At 41.5% G+C, this 22877-nt stretch overlaps 1 protein-coding gene across 1 annotated transcript in view; it reads right to left on the bottom strand.

The window, feature by feature from the left end:
* The window catches only part of LOC121199417 (MAM domain-containing glycosylphosphatidylinositol anchor protein 2-like), a 149393-nt gene that overhangs the window by 62534 nt on the left and 63982 nt on the right, over positions 1-22877 (bottom strand). Inside the window, exons 4-6 of the mRNA XM_041064067.1 lie at positions 10471-10667; positions 6857-6989; positions 6363-6632 (exon numbers count right to left, since the gene is read on the bottom strand). Of these exons, the coding sequence (XP_040920001.1) occupies positions 6363-6632; positions 6857-6989; positions 10471-10667 (600 nt within the window). The remainder of the gene's footprint in view (positions 1-6362; positions 6633-6856; positions 6990-10470; positions 10668-22877) is intronic.

Genomic DNA, 22877 nt, shown 5'->3' with positions numbered 1-22877 from the left:
TCAAAACACAAGGCATTCACACGGGCTCGCATACACACATTGGCCATATAAACACCTTTCCTTTTCATACTATCGCTCCATGCATCTTCACATTAGCACTAACACATCCACCATGCATCAGCACCTTTACAGTCTCATGGCTTCTCACACATGTCCATTCTTTGGTGAGAGGAAAAAAAAAAATCAGAGTCCTAAATGCTTCTCTCAACCTTCAGGCTGACCTCCGGCTTTAATTTATGCTGAAAAGGATTCACATGCACACACGGGCGCTGAATGCACAAACAAAACAGGCACGAGCACATGTACAGGCACACTCATACACATACAAATACACTTACACACAGACAGTCCTCAGGGCCACAGCCCAAGAGACTGGCCTGCCTGTGCCAGTTCTGGCCATCCAGCCATTAAATCTGGCATTCATGAATGGAAATATATTCAGCTTTCGACCAGAATTTATTCCAAAGCAAATTTGATAAGGGTCATTCACATGTTGATTCACATGCTGACAGCCAGGTTTTTACAAGGCACGTCATGATTGTTTTCTCCCCACCAAACAGTCTAAATATAAACAGCGGGGAGCTCACACTGAAAAAAATTGCATTTTTTCTCTTCTATATATAACAGCAAGCCTCCAATCAGAGTTACAAAGCGCGGATGGAAGCTTGTGTGTTTGACTTTGTATTTATGTTTGAATGTGTGTATGTGAGCGGAATTAGTTGTGTCTGCGTTAGCAGGTCGGAATGATGGATGTCTTGAGTGTAAAAGCCTCATACCTGAATTTGTCAGGAACTCCTGAAGGAAATGTTGAGAAAATCCAACGATAACGGTGCTGTGTTTGATTCTGTGTCTTTGATAGCTACAAGAATGCTCATTTCTCTACATTACACAGAGGGAAAACACACTGTACATATTCGGGTGTGTGTGTGAGTGTGTGCGTGCGGGGAGACATGAAAACAAAATGCCAGGCCAGCTGCCCAGTTCAGCAACACCATCTACAGACAGTTCTGTCTCAATTAACCAACTCGCCGTTTGAGAGCTGCCCACACATATTTGATCCCCAACGAAAAAAGGAAGAAACAACCACCACAGAGCATCTTTGCATTGTTGCAGCAGATATATCACAAACGGGTGTCTTTGCTGAGTGGAGAGTGGACTCAAGTGGCCGGGGGAAAGCAGGGTATTGACCTGCATTTGAAGACGTGTTGCGGACCCTTAATCCATAAAAAGGATCTTGTCAGCAGGGTGATGTGATGCCAGTAGCCTGCTGGGCTGGCTGCGGAGATGGCCAAGCCCTGGAAGGCAGTCTGGCTGGTGGGACAGTATGGCCAGAGAAACTACCATCTGCTGGGGAGAGATGTGTGTTTTCACACACACAGCCCCCTTTGGCAACAGCAGTTTGAGACGGCATCTCTAGAACTGGAGAGGAGGGTGAACAAGCTGAGACAGGCAACGATGAGGCCACAGGGTGACCCTGCAAAACACGCATAAATAAGAGTAGCAGAACCAAATGTTTTTGGTATTTCACATATTCACGTGCAGTATGTGCATATCTATATCAACAAAAATGCACACACGCAGGGAGTGATGACCAGCATTTGCAAGTGCTTACGATTTTACATTTGCACAACATTTAAGTTCATGGCCACGCACACAAACCTACACACATATATTACTGACTGCACAGCATTTTTGCATTCTCGAAATATTAAATACTGCTTTGTAGTTTACAGTCAAGATTTCTAAAATTAAATCAACAGGTGTTTATATACATACATACATACCTACCCACATATACACACACACACACACACACACACACACACGTGTATATACATATGTGAAAATGCATTAGCAAGATTGTGCAAGTGCTCACACAGTCTTTCTTGCACACAAACACACATACTTATATCTTTGTGAGGACAACGATTGACATAATGCATTCAAAATTAATGTGGCATCCAAACTGAAAGCCCAACTTAAAGCCAATCCTAACCTGAATCCTAAAACCAAGTCTTAACGCTCAAACAGGCCTTTAGAGATAGGAGGACTGACCAAAATGTCCTCACTTTCCCAAAATGTCTATGCTAAAATTGGTCCCCACAAAGATAGATGCACAAGCACACACACACAAACAAAGAACAGCTAAAGGTCTGTGTGTGCTCTAGCCTCGAGTCTGGCTTATCCTCTTACAATTTTTCGTCTCTCCTCACTTCAAAGCAGCGCGTCGGTAAAAAGTTGCCGGTGAAGCAACTGCACTGTTTCTCTCAAACAGTAATAAAACAAATGCACAATTTTCACACATGAACATGACATTCATTTTCACTAACAGCCTCGCCAGCTAGAGAAGAAGCAGCATGTGCAATTTAGTCACCATGGAACGGCATCAGGAAGGAGATGTGGTACAATCAATTCGAGTGCCATGACTGTACTGTATATGCAGTGGTTATTTATTTATTTATTCCAAAGTGTGTCCTGCATAATTTCAATAAAATTTGATTGCATTCACAATTGATTTCATGCTGAAAGAAGGTGGGTAGAGAAAAGAAAAGAGCTTCAAAACCCATTCTGGACACTACAGCCTCAGCCTATCCACTCCATCTCCAACTGCAATTTCACTTGGAGGGTTTGCCATTTGCCTTTTTTGCTTTTTTTATTATTATTATTTTACACTGTTTATATGGTGGGTTTAGGCAAATTTGACAGACTATGGGGCAAAGTCAAAATCAAAGAAGAAAAACATTACTTAAATTCAAACTTCTTACAGCTTCCATCGTGATGGAGGTTACTGGCACCCAGTAACACTAGGGGTCAGTGTGATAAAGAGCCACAGACATGGCTGCAAAAAGCATGAATACACAATGGAGAAATTAGTCTAATAAAGGGAGCGTCATGGACATTATTCATGCATACTGTACAAGCTATATTTTTTATAAGTCTGTGAGAATTAGTATGGTTGAGAATGCCGTTACAATGGGAGCAGGTCCTGCTGATGTTTGCAGTGTGCCTTTTTAAGTGACAGCTAAAATCCATTACATATTGTAGTATTACTATAGAATAAAAATTGGTTATTATTATAATCCATGTCATGAATGTGGACATATTTCCATTGTAAGGTTATACCGCCCACCCCCATCATCTGCTGCATGCTGATCCCAAAATCGCATTTGCGTCAGTGACAGCTCATCAGACTCAGGAGAGCGCTTCTGAGATGTGTGATAACACGCTGAACTCATCTCCTGTCAATTAGTGATGTCAGACAGACCCCTCCCCTCTTTCCCAGTTTCTCATAGCTTTTCAGTCTGTCATAAAAATAAAAGAAACACAGCAGTGTTACTGGTTTCTGCAGCTTTTATAGCATACCTATTGTGCTAAGTCCAAACTCACTGACATCAGTGAAGGATCGTTGGACTAAGGATCTCTTCTCATCAAATACTGATGCCATTTAAGTTTGTCTTTCTTTCGAATTGGCTTTGCTTTGATAATCAATATGTCTCAATGCCCAAGCCAAATTGAGGTGTCATTTAAGTTATGTTGATCCAAAATTCAGTCACTTAGTGACGGTTTGTCAGGTGAGTAAGAGTTTTTGTATTTGATTAGATGTCATTTAAGCCCCTTCACGCTGTTCTTGAGCGACTGTCTGAAACTATCGATTCAACGACTGCACTGACAACAGTCAGTGTTCATCAGCCTCAAGAGAATGTACTCAATTTATTTTCTGTTTTTTATTGATCCTAAAATTTGCTTTGGCACATATTGATTAATTATGTCATTTAAGCATCTCCCCATTTCGTTGAAGACTGCCTAGATGTTTGTGGTTTGTTTTCACATTAAATGTGCGATGACTCATTGACTTGATTTACTCAGGACAAAGTTTCTTGTCAGTTGTTAATCTATTTACCTCCTCCTCTGCCTTCTGTTTAAACATCTACAGTAAATTATTGAGTCATCACTGACTTGGTGATGGCAGTTACGTTTTAGAAGAATATACAAGGCTACGGATCAATGTTCGCCTCTCTACAATGGGTGCTTCATTGACTGTCTTTTGAAGTGATATCATGAATCCAGTATGCAGAGCTACCTTGAATTTATCCCCACAATGTGCATAAAATTTTAAGAGCTGAGAATGAAGAGAGAAGGGTCAAGGAATGTCTGTGTTAGATTTTGTATCTGGCTTGATGGAGCTTGCACAAATTGAATGCTTGCTCTTCCATAAAGCCCTGAACTCCATAATCAATGACTGAGTACCCTGCATGACATTTAGTCAAGCAGGATAATACACGTTTTTCCTGTTTAACTTTTAACAAGTACCACACATGATGCTCTGCAGCCCTAAATGTGAGACCTTTCATGAGGGTGCATTCAAACAACTAACATATATAGTTAAGAAGGGTGGTGAATTTTTTTAAATACTATTTCACCAAGATCAGAACGACTGAGAGCTCCAGACAAATGACACATCACTGAGAAGGTGAGATTTATCGCAACGATTGCTTTGCAGTGAGTGTGCTCTGACTTATTTGTTCCCACAGGACACCCAAAACCTTCTCTTTGATGTAAGCCTCTCACTTCTTAAGTCCTCAACTATATGGGCACTTTCACAATACTGAGAGCGGGTTTATCTGTCAAGGGGGCCATCAGAAATGATTTGTTGATGATTTGATTTTCATCCTTGGGAGTATGTGGCTGCTTAAATAAATGCTTCCAAAGAGGCTGAGCACAGAGGCGACCTGATGATGGAGTTGTGGCATAATCTCTGAGATGAAAGGAGAAAACTCTGTGACAAACTTATATTTCTGAGGCAATCGACTAAACTCTGATTCAGATATGTTCCATCTCAGTGTGTATGATGTTCTTTGGAAAGTGAAAATGTAAACAGGATAAGCTTTTTGAATTCGGATCATCCTCCATGAATACTGTTTTGTTTGTCAGGCGTCCACTAATTAATGCATCTTTTTATTCACCTGCAAGAGGTTCCTGCCGTTTCACATTCAGGGCACTGGGATCCTCTGTTATGTCACAGATGAAAGCCTAGTCACACACCACCCTTAATCCTTAGCTTAGGAATAGCAGTCGATTTAAGAGTATGAAAGTCAATTTCCTCATGCATCATGTCGCATCTGTGCAGGTCTAATAACAAAACAGCTTTTTTTTTCTTTACACAAGGTGAAATTGCCTGTATTGAGTATTAACCTTCAAAGTATTTTTGTAGGATTTTACTGTACAATGCACGTGTCTTGCTCTAACTAAAATCTTTTTGTAAATATGACAAGTATGCAAAAATTTGTTCTTTGACAATGGTTATTTCCCTAATGAGCATCAGATGGTCCTCTGCCTCCTGCTCCACTCAGGTGCAACTTGGAAAAAATGACTTTCCTAATAGTGGTCAAACAGGCAGCAATGGGCCTCGCCCTGCTGCTCTTGTTAAATTGGTGTTAACCACTATTTGAATCAGTGTATTTTAATTAACGGGTCCACACTCTTGCCTCCAGCATTGCCCCTGAACTGTCTTTAAGTAGCCTGAGCAGTAATAAAAGAGAGATCTGATACTCTGGGAGTTTGTAAGGTCAAACTGTAAAATCATATCTGAAGGACATTCAGCAATGCTTTGAATTAATTAAATATAAATTACAATACAACTATAACAATTCTGATTTAAATTATAAACAAACTAACAGTGCATGTTGCAATATGGCAGCAATGTTTCATCTCTTAACAAATAACAAATTAAACAAGAGATAAAATTTGTGCAGTGATACAAAGAGTACACTCTTAAAAAAATACTTCACCACCATGTTGAGGCAGCAAAATGTACACAAAATTTGAGGCACCTGGCATATTCTATTGACTATTATAGATTATTATTTCAGTCATCTGTTAGACATGAAAGAATTGTATTAATAAACAGTGTGCCAATACATTGTGCAATAATTTAAGAAATTATTGAGACTCATCTCATTGTTTTGAAAATCCTTATAATTTATATAGTACCAGGGTTTTAATGGCTTTTATTATTTTGTTGCAAAAATTCCTTTTTTTTCAGAATAATATTTTTCCCAGTGACACTTTTTTTAAATAGTGGTGTTGTCACTGACCCCCACCTTTCAGCTAATGAGCAAAGATAATGTCAAAGCACTTCTAAGGTATTCTGAAATAGAAGCTGAGGCTAATTAATTTGTCTACATTAACTACATGTCTACACAAACTGTGATTACATTAAATAACCTCTGCTTTTGTTTAGTTTAACACGATGGCGAATGCTGCCTTCATAGAGAGCTAACTAGCTTGGTTGGCTTGTGTGCTTAGGGTCAGTGTGAGCAGAGGCAATTGTTTTGAGCTTGCTAAATGAAGTGTCTTCTCACCTCGCACCACAATAGTGGTGGACTTCTTGGCCGGGTTTCCCACGTTGTTGCTGGCCACGCAGCTGTAGACCCCCGCCTCGTCTGAGGTGATGGCCGGTAGCGTGAGCGTGCCCCCCTTCACCACGCTCCTCTGTGGCAGGCTGTCGTTGCTGCTGACCCAGGTGAGGATGGGGGGAGGCTCCCCACCTGTGGTGATGCACACCAGCGATACCGTCTGGCCGGGATTCACCACAATTGGATCCTCCACCAGCAGCTTGATGGATGGGGAGGCTGTGGAGGAACAGAGTTTGGAGTCTAAGTTTGGAGTCCGGCAGAAGATGGACAGCTTTGGCAGTTATGACAGTTACAGTATAACTCTGCTGAGACAGTGCACACCACCACCTCCTCTGTCTGTTTCCATGTGTGTTCTCTGTGGATTTGTATACTGCAAAATATTAATAAAATTATGAAAAAACAGCAATTTGGAATATGCTTACTGTGAAGTGAGGTCTTACCTGTCTTGTTGGTGAGTCTGAAGATAACACTGCGGTCAGGGATCCCACACACGTTTCTGACAGAGGCGATGCAGCTGTAGTTTGCGTAGTCCTGAGGACGCAGGTTCTTCAGCTTCAAAATCTTTGTTTCCCCCTGCAGCTCAGACCAAACCAACACTGGTATGCAAATGTGTGCAAAAATATCAACATAATCAAGTAAAAGAAATGCAGAAAACTGGGCACTGGGAAGGAGATGACAAAGGCTGAGTAGCTCCAAAGAAAGGTCAAAGAGATGAATATGTATACAGTTTTAATGAAGCAAAAAGTGAAAAGAAAAAGGCAGCAGAGTTCAAGAATATTACTGTAAAATCACTATAAAAAATGATGCTGGTATTTTTCAAGAAAATTAATGTGTCAGCTTGCTCAATACCGACGTGTGGATTACCCTCCAGTCAATGGCCCTGCAGTATTTTTACCATTCAGCGACAGAAATATGGATGGGCTCAGTAGGGGATCCCTCCACAGAAACGGCTATCTCACTGAGAATGTGTGTTTGATTCCAGTTGGGCCTGTCAGCCATGAGCACCGCCCAGAAGGCTATGATGAGAATGTGAACCTTTGATCTGGCTGACTAGAGTGCGGGTGTTGGGGTGGGAGGGGGCACGGCAGATTAAAACATGAGTCAGCCACACGCTGAGGCAGTCCGCACAACATGGCAATCACTCACGTCTTTCAAACCCTTTCATATCCAATGAGGCTCATGGATAACTTAATTGTATTAGATTAGCCATGCAGCCCACACGCCACTTCCTCTCTTTCTTCTGTCACCTCCTCTGCTTCGGTGCAAATATCGGAAGATGAGGTTCGCAGTTTTCAGCCTGCAAGCGTTACTCACAGTGGGGTGGTGAATGTGGGGGTGGCGGCTGGGGGGGCAGGTGGGAGGGGGGTGCATTGGAAGGAAAATCTATTTGGAAAATGCAAGTGGCAGAGGAAGGAATGGAAAGGACAAACACATTAAACCGAATTGGAGAGGGACGATTGATGGACGTATTGATGGACAGATTGAACGCTAAAGTACACAGGAGCTTCTGGAACAGGACGCGTGGCTGTCGGTAAAGGGCAAAGAAATTACAGAGGAGTTTATTGTCACTGTCAGGTATTTTATCCCCAGCTTCATTCTCATGTTTTAACTTCATTTGAGGGATTAAATGTTCATCTTTGGGAACAAAGATGAAGAACAGGCTCAAAACCAGCTCGATGAACTTAAAAATGCATGGCGGTAAAGATGAAAATGAGGGGCTTTTTTTCATGATAGCAGCAGGAAAACTTGTTGGCTACATGGGGGCCAAGAAAATGAGCGAGCAAGCTGAACCAAAGAGCTATAGGAAAATGCCATAATTGCCATGAGTGTAATGCGAGCCTCAGCTGGGTGATGAGCGTTATGTTGCTAACTGAGCTTTAAATCAGGATCAAGACAGAACATCACACCGCAAGAAAACATCAAACCCCATCATAAACATTAAAACATATCGACAACTGTAAATAGGTGAGAATCTGATATATGAAATGGCTCCATTATACCTTTGATAATTGTGCTATTCTGAGGCACTTTGTGGGGAAAATACAAAGAGTAAGAGGTGGAGGAGAAAGCAACAGACAGAAGAACAGGACAGGAGTTTCTACAATAAAAGCACAGCTCTGGGCTTCACTTAATTATGAACCAGTTCTACACACATACACAGAGTTTGACATGCCACCTCTGCATTTACACAGTAACAGAGGGAATATAAAAAACATTTGTTCGGCTGAAAAGGGTGCTAGGGCACTGGAGTGAAGCTGGCATAAAGAATAATGGACAGAGGAAGGTAAAAAGATGAATTTAACACATTTATCCTGGACTGACTGGATTCAAATGGACTTGACATAACCCATTTGGGTCACTTTTGAATTTGTTAATTGTCTGTGGATATTTCAGGCCAGTTCAAGTATATTGTTGAAAAATAATGTTATTAGCCATTTATAATAGCAAATTACTCTGAGTTTAGTCAGGATTTATTTAGGGTTGGACTCACACAAAGCTAATCTCTGGGTTTGGGTTGCACTCAAATTTTCAGACCCAATTAAAGCTTTAATAGAGGGCAGGACGAAAGAGCGAGGGAAAGAGCAGAGAGGTATGAAGAGCAGGATGGAGACGGGAGGAGTGTCTGATGAGGCCCAGTTGCGCAGCTTCTTCAGACCCCTTCACCCACTCCATTAGTTCTCAGCCATCTTTCTCCATTTGGCCAAACATCAATTTCACTTCCTTCTCCCCCTCTCTCTCTTTTTCTTTCTCTGTTTCTTAAGCCTCTTTTCTCCTCTCGTATGTCTTTTTCTCTGTCTCGTAGATTTCCATTCTTCGTGACACCCAATTCCACATACAAATCACATTCAATTCCCTCAATTCAAAAACTACAATTCCCTTACTAGTGACAGAACAATCTCAGTCAGTTTCTTTGTTGACTGCGCAAGGTCCTTTTTAGAACAAAGCCTCTAAGTTTTCAGATTGTAAAGAAAATCCACTCGCTCAGTTGCGGGAGCTGATTGTGGAGAGAACCCAATCCTTCTGCGTCTGCAAGTTTGTGAAACTGGACTTAGTGAAACTGATATTGCTATTCATAGGGATTAATGAGTACAACTTTTACCTCCCCATAGCACAGCAAGGGGTAGTGTTAGGGTTTGAGGTGCAAAAAAAAGCAAACCCCCAATGCTACAAACTCTAAAAGCAACACTATTATTACAGTATTTCACGATGCAAATGCACACATGCAGTAAGAGTGTGTGAGTAATGTGACGACATGTTATTGCACTTGATAAAGGTCATCACTTACATACTTGTAGCGTCTGTTGAAAGCCCTAGAGTATATGTAAAGCATGACTCTCCATTCTCTACCATACTGTAATACAATGGATCAGAATTTTGATTACTGATATTGCTATGATATGCTGGTTTGCTTTATGTGCATTTTTCTTTTTTGAAATGGACTGAAGGCAGTTCTCAGGAACGCCTGATCATTCATGAGTGTGCAGTAAACACAATCTTTTTGTTCCACTTCCGTTGAGGCAAAAAACAAAATGCTGCCTATGTGGCTGAAAAATCAACAACAAAATCAAACAAACGTGCATTGTAATACAAGCACCCTCTCATGGTGAGAGAAAAAAAAACTGCTTTAGTTGTAACAAAAATGTTTGCAAGAGATTTTTTTCCCTTCCTTCCTTCAGAAGGATGCCACAATGGCAACATAATACTGGTCATGAGAGCATCTCTTAATATGAGAGAGCAGTGTCTGAAAGAGCTTTGCCAAATTTAGCTCCTGATGAACTTATTTTGTGCTATGACATCAAACATTTATTATGCTTGTTTCACATCCTCTCACTTCTGTATCAGCTTATTTGTTCTCTCTCTGTAGAGCAGAGTAAAACCTAATTTGGCTCACAGACAGCAGTCAATAGTTAACACAAGTATTACTTTGGAGAGGAAGGGCAATAGTTGCATGTCTTCAAGGCAACCAACTTAAAACACCATGAAAAGACTCAGGATTGCCAAAGTCCTCAAGCCAGTGCGTATGCTATTTTCATCCATGTTGCCTCTGTCTTACCTGTGTGAAAAACGGCTCGTAGATCTCCACGCCCTTGTCTGAGCCCTGCGTCAGGACCTCTCTCCCACGGTGCCAGCTATAGCGGACAGGCGGGTTCGAATTGGCCACGCAACGCAGGAACACAGTCCTCTCATAGTAGAACTGTTCCTTAGCTTCTCCTATACTCTGGTGCACCGTCACCACCGGGTCATCAAGGTCTGTGGGGGGGGGGGGCACACAGAAAGGAGGAAACTATCAATAAACACTTTTCCATGAGTCGTTCGTTCAACCGATAGACGACTCCAGAATTTCTCGTCGGTCCATCAGTCAATCACGTTGACCACATTTCAGGCATAAATATGTATTTGCTAAGCTGTTGTAGTGGTGATAAGCAAATCAGGTATGAGATCTTTATATTATCAGAGAACACAAATATAAGCTCCCTCAATCCATGCTGCTTGATTGTGGTGAAAGGTCTGACCGAAGGGGTCAGAATTCTCATTGCATTAGGAGAGCCAGTTATCGGCATGCACACAGGGGTCGATGTGCAAGAGAAGGTGAGAGGCCCGCGACTTGAACTACTTAAGTCAATAGGATACAACCCAAGGGCACATTGACTTCCCGGTCAATGAGCGAGCTGCTGTGTGTTCCAAGTAGCACTCCATTGTGAGCTTCAAACATGAGCGAGGATGACAAACACTGTGCGCAAAATGATGTCTGACGCCCGTCACTTCAAAGAGTAATGTCTGACTGGCCTCCGCTCTGATTTCCGCACTCTGTGATTTGACACATCTGCTACTCTACCCATTTCCCAACAGATCTGAGGGAAGTTTTGCCCCAACACTAGACAGTTGGTTATTTGAGAAAGTGCTTGTGGTTGATTAAATGGATTCAAAGTTAATCATCTTACCCGGCTATCACATTAAGCCTTGGCAAATGGTGTTCATCATAGCTGTGGTGTCTTTTAGCATGCTAATACTCGCCTTTTAGATTATGTCCATTTGCACGCTCAAAGAATGTGGGGAGCTAGCTGTTTCCCTTTCATCTCCGTCCGAGATGCAATCAGTTTTTAACAAGAGCAAAAAGGCAATTTAAGGGAGAGGATGAGAGAAGCTAATGCAAGTTATCCCTCACGCTAAAATTCAAACTGATAAAGGCTGACCTTTTGCATATGAAGGGGAAAGTGATTGAGTGTATTAATGAGCGAGTTAGTGTATCAGTGAGTGAGCAACAAGGTGGATGATTGAGTGATCAAGAGAGCCGGTGTGTGAGCATGTGAGTGAGAGTGCAAACAGCTTACAGTAAATGAATATCCAAATCTATAACGATTATAAGCCTCCAGAGAAAAACTACACATGCCTGAGGTAATATTAATGGATGAATTCATCACTTTTAATTCAGTAGCTGCCCACCCCTGGATTTGCTGAGGATCAGGTCCTAATCAAGGTGCCTGTGGGCCACAGAGCACAGCATCCAGCCTCGACGCACCAGCCAGAGAATGCTGATTCCTCAGTTTCATTAAAGACATGTTCTGCCCTACAGCCCCTTAATCAAAATCTAGCAGCGGTCAATACTTCATCCAGGATCCATTACAGTGTCTCAGGTAAGAGCAATTACCTTTGGGGGGTGGGGGAAAACAGGGGAGGGGGGTGACAACGCTTCAGAGAAGACAGAGCGATTGCAGGGCCATTTTAGAGGAGCAGATTGCTCTAAGTAAATACACTGATTCATTATAGAGAGGAGAGTATGAATCCTACATCTTATCTCTGGCTCTTCCCAGCTTCCCTCTCATCTGTTTCCTGCATCAAACAGTCAATTTACCAAGTGTGGCAGAAATGGAGTGATTCATTGACAGCCCTATCTACCTTGTGATACACGTGTCTTTGAGAGCTGGACCTGATAGGAGGTTGTTTTTTTTTCCCCTTGCGGTGACAAGAGTGTGAGTGTGTTAGTGTATTAAGGAGGGAGCAGTTTGAGCTATTAATAGGGCCAAAATGATGTTCAGAGACGAAGTGGATGCTAGGAGCGCAAAGAGATAAATATGGAAATATGGAAATGTATGCACTGGATTAAAATTTGATGAATTTCAAACAAAATTCCACCTCCACCATCAGTCTTTCTCCCGTAAGGATGTTGTGTGTGTGTGTGTCACTCTTGTGCAATTAGCTTCTGAAGTCACGCTTGACTGATTGTGAAGCTTAAATCCCAGAGCCCAGAGGAAAACTGCGGTGTACAGGCCGCCTGCGCCAGAGTTGTTAGGGTTTGTAATTGCAGGTTTATGGGTTCACAGGCCGGTAAATCTGCCCATGTACAGCTAAACGCTCCAGCGAGCTAACCCCAGCATCACTCCTGCTCACTCTCACCAACCATGACAAGTCTCAAAGCTCTGAGTTTCTCTGATATTAAGACGCGGGGGGTGGGGGGGGGGCAGCATGACACACGGATGTGGAAACGCTAGACGCATCGCCTGTGTGAGTCAGAGGAAGTCTCACAAGGCAAGCTGAAAAAAAGTACAACATTCTTTTTATCGCCAGTCTCTACTTTTTTTCTCTCAAGTGAGGAAAAACTCAAACAAAACCTGAAGATGTTGATATTCCGGTTTGAACAGCAGATAGGCAGATTTCTGCTTTATAGAGCTACCAAAACATTTGTTGGACAAATAGGCACAAGTGAGTGGTTTGGATAAAAGAGAAGATGAAGACTAAAGAAGGTGCTTCATTATCACATCAAACCATAGCTCCTTCCTTTCATGTCCCCCAACCCTCTCCAAAAAAAAAAAAAATGACACCTGCACAAAAACTCACACGCATTACCTCACTCAACCTACCCACACCCAGCCACCCACACACAGACACACACACACAGACACCAGCATCCTTGCACAGACCCATACACACACCTTTTTTGGGGTTGTCTCTCGGGGGTTAATCTAATGTGGGTTTTTCTATTTTTTTCTTGGCTTTGATGTCTTTCACTCTCTACGCCTGATCTGCTGAAGTCACCTGGGAAGAGAACACCTATCACGCTCCCAGGCTGTCAGCCGTGAGCGACAGAGGCCAGCGATTAATTTCACCTTAATCACTGTCGCAGCTTGATTACTGGCGGGAGCCGCTGATATGAATGACATTTGTGCAACCTCTTTCATGAGTAAACAGCCGCTGTGATGTCACACATATGCGATTTGCTTTTATTTTGTGCCAAGAGACAGGAAGAGAGAGAAAGCGAGGGGTCACGGTCAGAGAAAAGAGACAAAAAGAGGAAAAGGAGGCTTGAGAGCATGTTAAAACTTCAAAACTGCTGCTATCCAGATGTAGGGTTAATGAGGTGATGATAGTGTATAGCAGCTGTCGCCTACATTTGTTCCAAATAAGGGTGACTTGCTCTCTTTATAGGGCTTTTTTTTTTTTTTTGTAGAAATATGGGCACGAAGCATAAGCGATTAAGGAAGTTGTTACCTGGCAGCCTGCCCTGTGAAGGACCTCACCTTCAAGTCTCTTTTTTAGAAGTTGGACTCTAAAAGCAAATCCTTACAAAAAGCAGAGCCACCTCCACATAAATAGGAAGCAATAAGAGGTGCACTCATATTCTGGCTCTTTCAGACATAAAGACTGGCTGCTGAAAATGTGTCTCAAAGCAGATTAAATGGCCATCAAATTGCGTATGCGGAGTTTGAGTGATTTAAAAAAAAAAAAAAAAGAAATACCACCGGAACGGTCGGATAAATTAAAAAAAAAAAAAAACAAGAAAGAAAGAGATAATGTGTAGAGAGGACTGAACATGAGACTCAGCGTCTGAGATATTTCCACTCTAATGCATAATGCGTGGGATTAATGCACTGTAAGAAGACCTAAAATCGCAACCAATATACTACAGTATATCAGTATACAGAGTGCAAACACACTATATCAAATAAGACAGTAAAAATAAAACACGATACAGATGGTGTGTAATTTCAGTTTGCTGAATGCAGCACTTTAATGCATTTCATTTATGTGGGTCAAAAGGTTAATAAGCCATATTGGTGATATACAGTATAACATCCACCTCATGCGGAGGCCTCTGATGGAAAATGTGAATGCGGCATGTAATTTACTGTCAGAACATTTCCTTTCCCTCCATCTCTCAACCCCTTGGCAACAGTGACCTCTATCTCATGGCTACACTCGACAATAACTAGTTCCTGCTAGCTGTATCTGTTCGGTGTCAGCCGTAGCTTCATACTTAAGTGTGATTGTGGTGGTGGACGGATGTGTTTGGAGGGTGGGCGAGGGCATGATGCATCTATTTCTGTAATAAGTCCACTCTGACGATGGCGCCTGTGTAACAGAGATATCTCAGTAAACTGAATATCATTCTCTGAGACGTGAGATATGAGTGTGAGCAGCTTCATGTGCTGCATCGCTCTCGGTGCTGTTGTGGGGATAAAAGGAGGGAGAGGACAGAATGCAGGGAGGAGCACTTTCGGTCGGTGTGTTATGTCTGACTGTGACAGTGTAACGCACCTTTCTGTGTTGAAGAAATACCAACAGAGATTGGACACATCATATAATAAGGCAGATAAGTGCATCTCACCACATAATTAAAGCGGTAACGCAAACACGGCTGATGATCCAGCACTGATCGATACTTTATGGCTCTTATGACATTTTATGATGGACTGCAGAGTACAGTGACAGCCTATCATATCATCTAAATAACAGCCTTCTCAGTTCGCCCCATGCATATGCATGCATGAGAATAACCAGATTGAGATATTAATTTGAAGCATTTAAGATATATGATTTCTAACACTGCTAGTGATTGCTTGTCTAGAGGAATGTTAAGGCTGCCCCTCACACATGATCAGATGACTAGACTGAAAGGTGTATATATATATATATATATATATATATATATATATATATATATATATATATATATATATATATATATAGAGAGAGAGAGAGAGAGAGAGAGAGAGAGAGAGAGAGAGAGAGAGAGAGAGAGAGAGAGACAGAGACAGAGAAAAGATTATAGAAGTGTTTTGTTCTGGTTACATGAATAGAACAACAAATATCCAAATCCCTGTGGTAAAATCTCTAATAAAACACTGCAGTTTTATTAAGTTAGGCGACACTGCGTGTGTGTGTGTGTGTATGTCTTGGGTACAATTCATTACACAACTCCCCATCCAGGCTTTAATATTTGAAGTTTGGAATTGAAATTTAATCAGTGGGTCAGTTGCCAAGGGTCAAAACAACTGTTTTAATACACTGTAAAAGGACAGACCTTTGAGATCGGGGGTGTATAAAGGCTACTCCTCTGTCTCTGCCAGGAACACAGTGAGGGGGGTGTTGGACAAGTTGGGTTAAGGTTTGTAAAGGGCAACACACCACCCCTGCCATAGCTGCTGCTTGGCATGCCTCTGTGGTACTGTGTAACAAGTGCTGAATTATTCATTAGGCATTTCCACATTCCTGTGTTAAGGTGAACTTAAATTTCTACTATAGGGACGGGGGGGCTGCTTTTCTTTCTCTTTCTCTATAAAGTCTCCTTTGCTTGACTTCCCCAGCCCCTTACACACATACTCGCTCTCTCTTTCTTTCTCTTGAGCCATCATAGGGTATGCATTCAGCATTAAGGTAATGGTAACTAGCTCCCACAGTCATCAGGCCTGGTTAGGTGTAATTACTGCCAATTAAAGTAGCAAAGCCAAATGGAGTCAATGGAGCGACAGTGAACAATACAGCATGTGACATTCTCGGTAAGAAAGTAGCTTAAAAGGATACAGAGGACAATGATCTTGCTAGCATTGTAAGATAATGCACTAATGTACAGTAAAGTGGCCTTGTCCCCATGAGCTACTGGCTGCTAATGTGTGAAAAAAATGATTTTGATAATTTGCAGTGAAAAGTGTGCTATAAACAAACTCCCAGAGCCGAACTATTGACTTTTGATTGCACCGTTTCCCTTGAAGTCAAAGCTGTGGCAATACGTGATGTTAAAGCTCACAGAGGGGATGATGTTCCCCTCCAGCTGGATGAAGTCATCCTGCGCTTTGACTGTGCTGTTTAAACTGTTGCTTTAAGAGCTGGAGCTGTGTTCAGAAAGCTGCAGCACACTTAGAACTGCTGCACCTCCATCTTCCTCAGTGACAGTGCTTTTCCAATTATGTTGTCTATGGAGGAACACCGCACGTCTGTAGGTGTGTGCAGAAGACCAGTGTGCGTACGTGTTTGCACACGTGGACAATGTGTGTGATAAATGGAGGGGCAGACGTCAGCAGCCTCACAGAAGAGCCTGTAACCCCTCACTTCCTCCTGGTGATGGAGATGAGGAAATAATGAGGCCCAGCTCTGCTCTGTGTGTGTGTGTGTGTGCGTGCGCGTACTTGTGTGTGAGTATGTGTTAGGGGATGAGTAGTAATGAATCTCCTCTTCATCCTCTCCCTCAGACAGTGGCGTCTGCCTCAGCACATCTCCTCTCTAATTCATCTCCCTAGAAAACAAGCAGGGCACAGACCAGTGGTCTAAACAACAACAACACCACCTAGAAACCAGCCATTAGACTTGGAGGCGAAGCAGCAGTGACATGATGGAGTTCTTTTCTGGTTTCAGCCTAATGACCTTCGTCTTTGTTTGGTCTGGGCAAACAGCAACCAAGCATGGGAGGTCTTTCCTGAGAGATGATTTCCTTTAAATAAAACAGCAACCATATGTATTTCTAGTGATGACTCACTGCTTATTTTTCAAATGTGATAATAATAGTAATAACATTAACTGTGTACTCATATAGAATAAATGGAGTGTAGGATATCTTGAAGGCTAGAGAACGATATGTTGGCGTGTGTATGTGTGTGTGTGGTGTGTGTATTGGGTATAATATAGTATATGACTGCAGTGAGTGAAAAGACACTGACTTAAAAAATGTCCACCTGCTGTGTGCTTGTCTCGACAGCAGTTCAGCCTCCAGGTGATGCTGACGTAATGTCTGATGAACAAGCGAAGGCCGTATTTCTTTAAAGACACTAAAAAAAAAAAAATTGGCATTTAAACATTGTGCCAACTAGTGAATCACAGTGACCTCATACTCTACCAGAGACATCTCATATTTATAAATACGCTGGACATTATATCAAATTAAATACTTCCTTTTTTTTAAAAAACAGATGAGTCATTGGTTTACAGTTTAGAATGATCTCCCACTGCATTTTGTCCCCGTCACAACATCCTGTTCCAACAGGAATTACATCATTTTAAGGAGTAATGAGGACATTTTATAGTGTCTTTAATGAACGCCTCTAGCGTTCTGTAGGACGTTATATTTCATACAATCATTACTGATTCTCTTTTTCTTTTCCATTGTTTCACGTCCCTAAAAAAGTAAATAAATAAGTAAATCATTTGTTGTCTCCCTGGTCTTCTTTGGTAATACTGCACAAACCAAAGCTGTGCATACAGTGTTTGTTTAAGCAATATTCTTCAACTAATTTTTGCCTTAGAACATTTCGAGACTTCAATCCTTGTGAGACTACTTCAAACAACTTCTTATCATTCACAGGCAATCATTAAATGCTGTTCTTCTTACATTTCTTTTTTTCTGCCACCGTTATATAAATGAGCAGATTTTCAGATCAATATCATCATTATTCATCACAAATTTTACTGTATATTAAAATCTTGTAATTGGATTTTTTTTTTAAATCTATATCCAAAAGACTGGCTAAAAGATAAATAATAACCGTCAGTATATCATCTGTGGCCTTTCCTCACCCAGAGACAAAATGTTGAAAAACAAAAGGGAGATAAGAATGAAATTCAGCGAGAGATAATCATATTAGCATACACAGAACAAACACATTGTAGTATGTTTTAAGCTCCTGATGGGGAGAAAAACAGAGGGAAGAGATGAGGTTGACTCCACTGCTCTGATTAAGGGAAGGGCCCCTCCCCAGAGCAAGTCCTTGAAAGAGTAATGGGCAGTCGTGAACTGGTTTTACCTCCATTAACCACACTAGCAAACATTTACATAATGTACACATAATGTGCTGATTCATTCTGTCCTGATTCAAACAAGCCTCAGATAACTCACCGTGGCTGTATCACACCATTCATCACACCAGGTCATTTACATCCAAAAGCACTTAAGAGCCGCTGCACATATATCTTTGTCTACATATATTATGGGATCTTTTCAGAAGATTGTATAATACATCACCTTGTATCACAGGATCACATCATACTGGGATGCTAAGAAGGCATTCTTCAAACATTTCTGGCACATAACTGTTTTTTGATGATGGAGATGTCATGTGAGGTTTTGTAATGCTTGAATTCAGTTTGTGCTCGAAATGGATGGAATAAAAAAATTGCTATATTTCACACCCATTTAGTTTGATGGGTTTTTTTTTTTTGCAATTTTCCACATGTACACGCGTGTCTCACAGTCCAAAGATGTGCAGGTTAGGTGAACTGACTATTCACCAAATTCCTCCCCGAGCAACAATTGTCCAATCGACCAGAAGTTGCTCCACCAGTTAAATATAGCATCGTCTTTCAATCTGAGTCACAACACAACCCATTGAACCTGCCTCTAGCACCTGCTTCTTCCAACTGAACCCGCTAATCGATGGGCTCCCCTGAGATGACCATCCCACACAGCCCTCTGAATAAACCCAAATATATTACCCAGTTACTTTAAAAGAGCCTCTCCAGGGTATAAAAATACAAGCCCCGGGTGCAAATACAAGTAATGAAGGAATACAGGAGTTAATAGGAGCTGCATAAGCCTCAGTCAAAACTCACTGTTTTTTTTTGCCATAGTGTGTGAGTCAGTGTTTTCACATTTACTCAGGCACCTTGCAGCAGGGCAGCACGAATTGTACACCTGATGAGATAGGAAGAGGCAGTTATACTGACCGACTGGATAAAGCAAAGCCTGCACGGCCGCTAAACAAACACCATCAGCTGCTGTTTGGTCTCTGAGCTCCTTCATGAACTCCATCGATGGAAGGCAAACATAAAGCAGACACAGTTCCCCAAGTCGGCCTTGCACCGCATGCTGCTGCACAGCGTTGCACAGCTGAGAAGGCGTATGCCAAGGCAAGTTGAGCCTTTGACATGTGTGTGTGAGTCAGGACCTCACTGGTGGAGAGTGTGTTCATGCATAAGCATGTGCTTGAACCCAATGGGCAGCCTCTATTTTTATTTCCTCTTGCACGCATGAGCACACAAAGAAATGGACACACACATTCACACATCTCGAATCTAGATGAACGCTGTTCTTGCCAAAAAATGATTCCAGCTCAGACTCCAGTCCATGTGCTGACAAACACACACAAACACACAGTATCCTCATTAAAATTCTCTGGCTTGTGCACCAGCCGTGTGGACTAAGGGCTGTGTAAGTCCCTCCACAGATAACACAGAGAAAGCAGGCTATTGTCTTATTCTAATCCTTCTTTTGAAGGAATGTAGTGAGAAATATCAGGGAAGAGGCAAGATATGTGTGAAAGCTTCAGTAAAATGATATCTACAGTCCAGTAGGTTGTTTCTCACAATATATGCACCACCTGATTCTTACTATTTCACAGTCGCTGACAAACTGGGACTGGCTGACTAGGCAGACAACATTAATATCATCTGTCCAACATTAGCATATGGACAAATGGTACAAACAGCTATTTCTCTCCTGCTAAAAAGCTGGTTGCGTGTTTGTTTTTTTTCTTCCGCTCTGTATCTCTGTGCTCTCAATTTATTCAGAGTTGCCAGGTTTGTTCAGACCATTTTAAAGTGAGTTTTAAAGTGGTCCTTTATCACAACCTGTACAGTAAATGCTGACCTGGACTGAGCAGGTTTAAGGCACGGCAATTTATTTTCCATTTTTCCATCAGCTGAAATCATTCTGTTTCACTCCCCCTGAGTTAATTTGACAACCCGTATGTTTGGGCACCAGTAACTGACTTGAATTGTGTTCGATTGTATTGTTTATCAGTAAAAAGTGGACTGCAGCTGGCTATTATTTTCAGTATTCATTAATACGTCAGTTATTTGCCAAAATACAATTATTTGAATGAACTGAACAATTAGTTCTTAAAATGTTAAAAAATAGTGGAAAATGTCCATGGCAGGTTCCCAGAGACGGAGGTGACGTCTTCAAATTGTTTGCCTTGTCTGACCAACAGTAGAAAGAAAAGCAGCAAATCCGCACATTTGTGAAGACAAAAAAAACAAAACAAATGTTGGGCACTTCTGGTTAATCAACTAATAATACGAGCACTAATTAACCAAATCACGTCAACAGTATGTGTTTTGAAAACGGTGTAAAATTCATTAGCAATATACTGTGAATAGGAATGTTTCTTGCCCTAAAGCGGCTTCCTAACAGATGATCTTTCTTGTCTGTCACTTGGGTGCACATTTTCCTCTTGCCAAGTCTCTTTCACATATATTGTGCCGGCAATGGTCAATGAACTCTCTGAGCCTGCAATAAGCTGCCCCTGCAGAACTCTTAAGCCCTCCTCGATCAGTCACTCAATGAAACATTAGATGCTGCAGCAAAATTAATGCAGGTGAAATTAAATGAAAACACTGAAAAGACTCCCCTGTAGGAAAAAGAAGTGAGCATCTTAAGCTTAAAATCGATCAGTGTAGGAGTTGGGCAAGGTTCTTTATTAACTTTGCAGAGGACTTTCCCTACAGACCTAACTGCGGACAAACACAACTGAGGTGTCAGCAGGTATAAAATGTGCTTAGATGGACTTCTGAGCTTTGTAAATACGTTAGCTTTGAGCTGGCTGTATAGCTAATATCACCTCCTCTGAGCTGCAGAGGTCAGTTATTACCATTAATTATCCTTCCTGTTTTCATCGGCTGCACACAGATAACTCAAACTTTTCCTGTCTGTGTGTCGGTCTTCATGTTTATCTATCTACTTTCATTTAGCCTTTCTTATTTCTTTCATTTAATTTCACTGAAACTGAGTCAAGCAGGCAGAGCCTGCTTCTATGATTTTTTTTTCCAGAAAACACACTTTGATCTAATAAAGTTGCATATATGAATAAGATCTCTAGTGTTTATTTTGAAAATTGAAAACAAGACCCTTAATTCCAGGAAGCAGAAGCAAATAAATGGTCTCAAAAGAAAACCAAAGGAAGAGACTGGAGAACGATCATTCAGGTTTTAAGCCTCTTAATGTAAAACATGCTGGAGCCCTTTGTCTGGTTATGTAGAATATCTTCCTTTTGCAGTAATGGTGCATTTCATTACAACTGCTAGCGTTACTTCTTAGATGTAAACCGAGTGGCATGAACGGGCACACGCCAGATACATCCGAAAGAGACAGCAAACGTAATTCAAGGTGTTGTTGTTTGGAGGTCCAGCTCCAAAACACCAGTTTTAGCACTAATTAAAAATCGTAGCTGCAAGCCACTAAAAATAGCTCGTACTGCAGAGGCCCATCAATTAAATTCGCCCCCAGGGGACAGTTATAACATTGCTCAGGAGGAATGATGTGCTTTTGCTGGATGTGCAACATAGCAGTGTGCCAGCTAATGAAGTACACACATACTGTGTAGCAAGGCCAGATGCAAGGACGTCAACGGGATAAAACGGTATAAAAAATATGTGTATACATATATATGATTAGACTGTTTCACTGGTATCACTATATAATAAAGCTATAGTATTACTATATTGTTTATTGTATGTTTATATCATATTACTTAATATGCTACATGAAGGTCTTTTCCATTTATATCTGTCATAGTATTCTACACCATATATACTACTATATGAAGCCTCTATACTGTATAGAAAAATATACCTACAAGCATTTTGCAAGACTAGCTTACCTAGTCTAAAATATTGTAATGTATATATATTGTATTTATCTCTCATCTATATATCATATATCATATATCATCTCTCTAATTTTGTTAATCTAGTTAGTTCTAGTTTTCTGAGCTCCCAGCAAGTCCCTGTGATGCTGCAACATATATACAAGTTTTCAGTTTTAATGGATTGCACACTTTGTTTAAATGTGCTGACGCTTTATCTCGTCCTAACCAGCATGAAAACTCTGACCTCCAAATGCCAGATGATGATGCTCATCTAGGGACCACGCTCTCTGATTATCCTCAGGTTCTGTCTCCAGTGTGTTATCTGGCTTCATTTCCACGTCTGCTCCTCCAGCTCTTTAGCGCAGCCAAGGTGAAATGGTGCACAGAGGGAACGAGGCTCTGACTGTCAGCTGCTGAGAAGCGTTCAGCCCCTGCTCTGCTGCTCCACTAAGGCCTTCCACAAGCTACCTAAACAAGTTTCAATTCCACAACCTCTGCCCGTGTCAGTCCAAATAAACAGGTACAAGGATGTGGCTCACACACCGAGAGGCAGGAATAAGAGGAGAGCAGAGGAGAGCAGAGGAGAGGAGAGGAGAGGAGAGGAGAGGAG

The sequence above is a fragment of the Toxotes jaculatrix genome, chromosome 19 (genome assembly GCF_017976425.1).
Source record: "Toxotes jaculatrix isolate fToxJac2 chromosome 19, fToxJac2.pri, whole genome shotgun sequence".
In the NCBI taxonomy this organism is placed as follows: domain Eukaryota; kingdom Metazoa; phylum Chordata; class Actinopteri; family Toxotidae; genus Toxotes; species Toxotes jaculatrix.
This window is presented reverse-complemented; position numbering and strand designations above follow the sequence as displayed.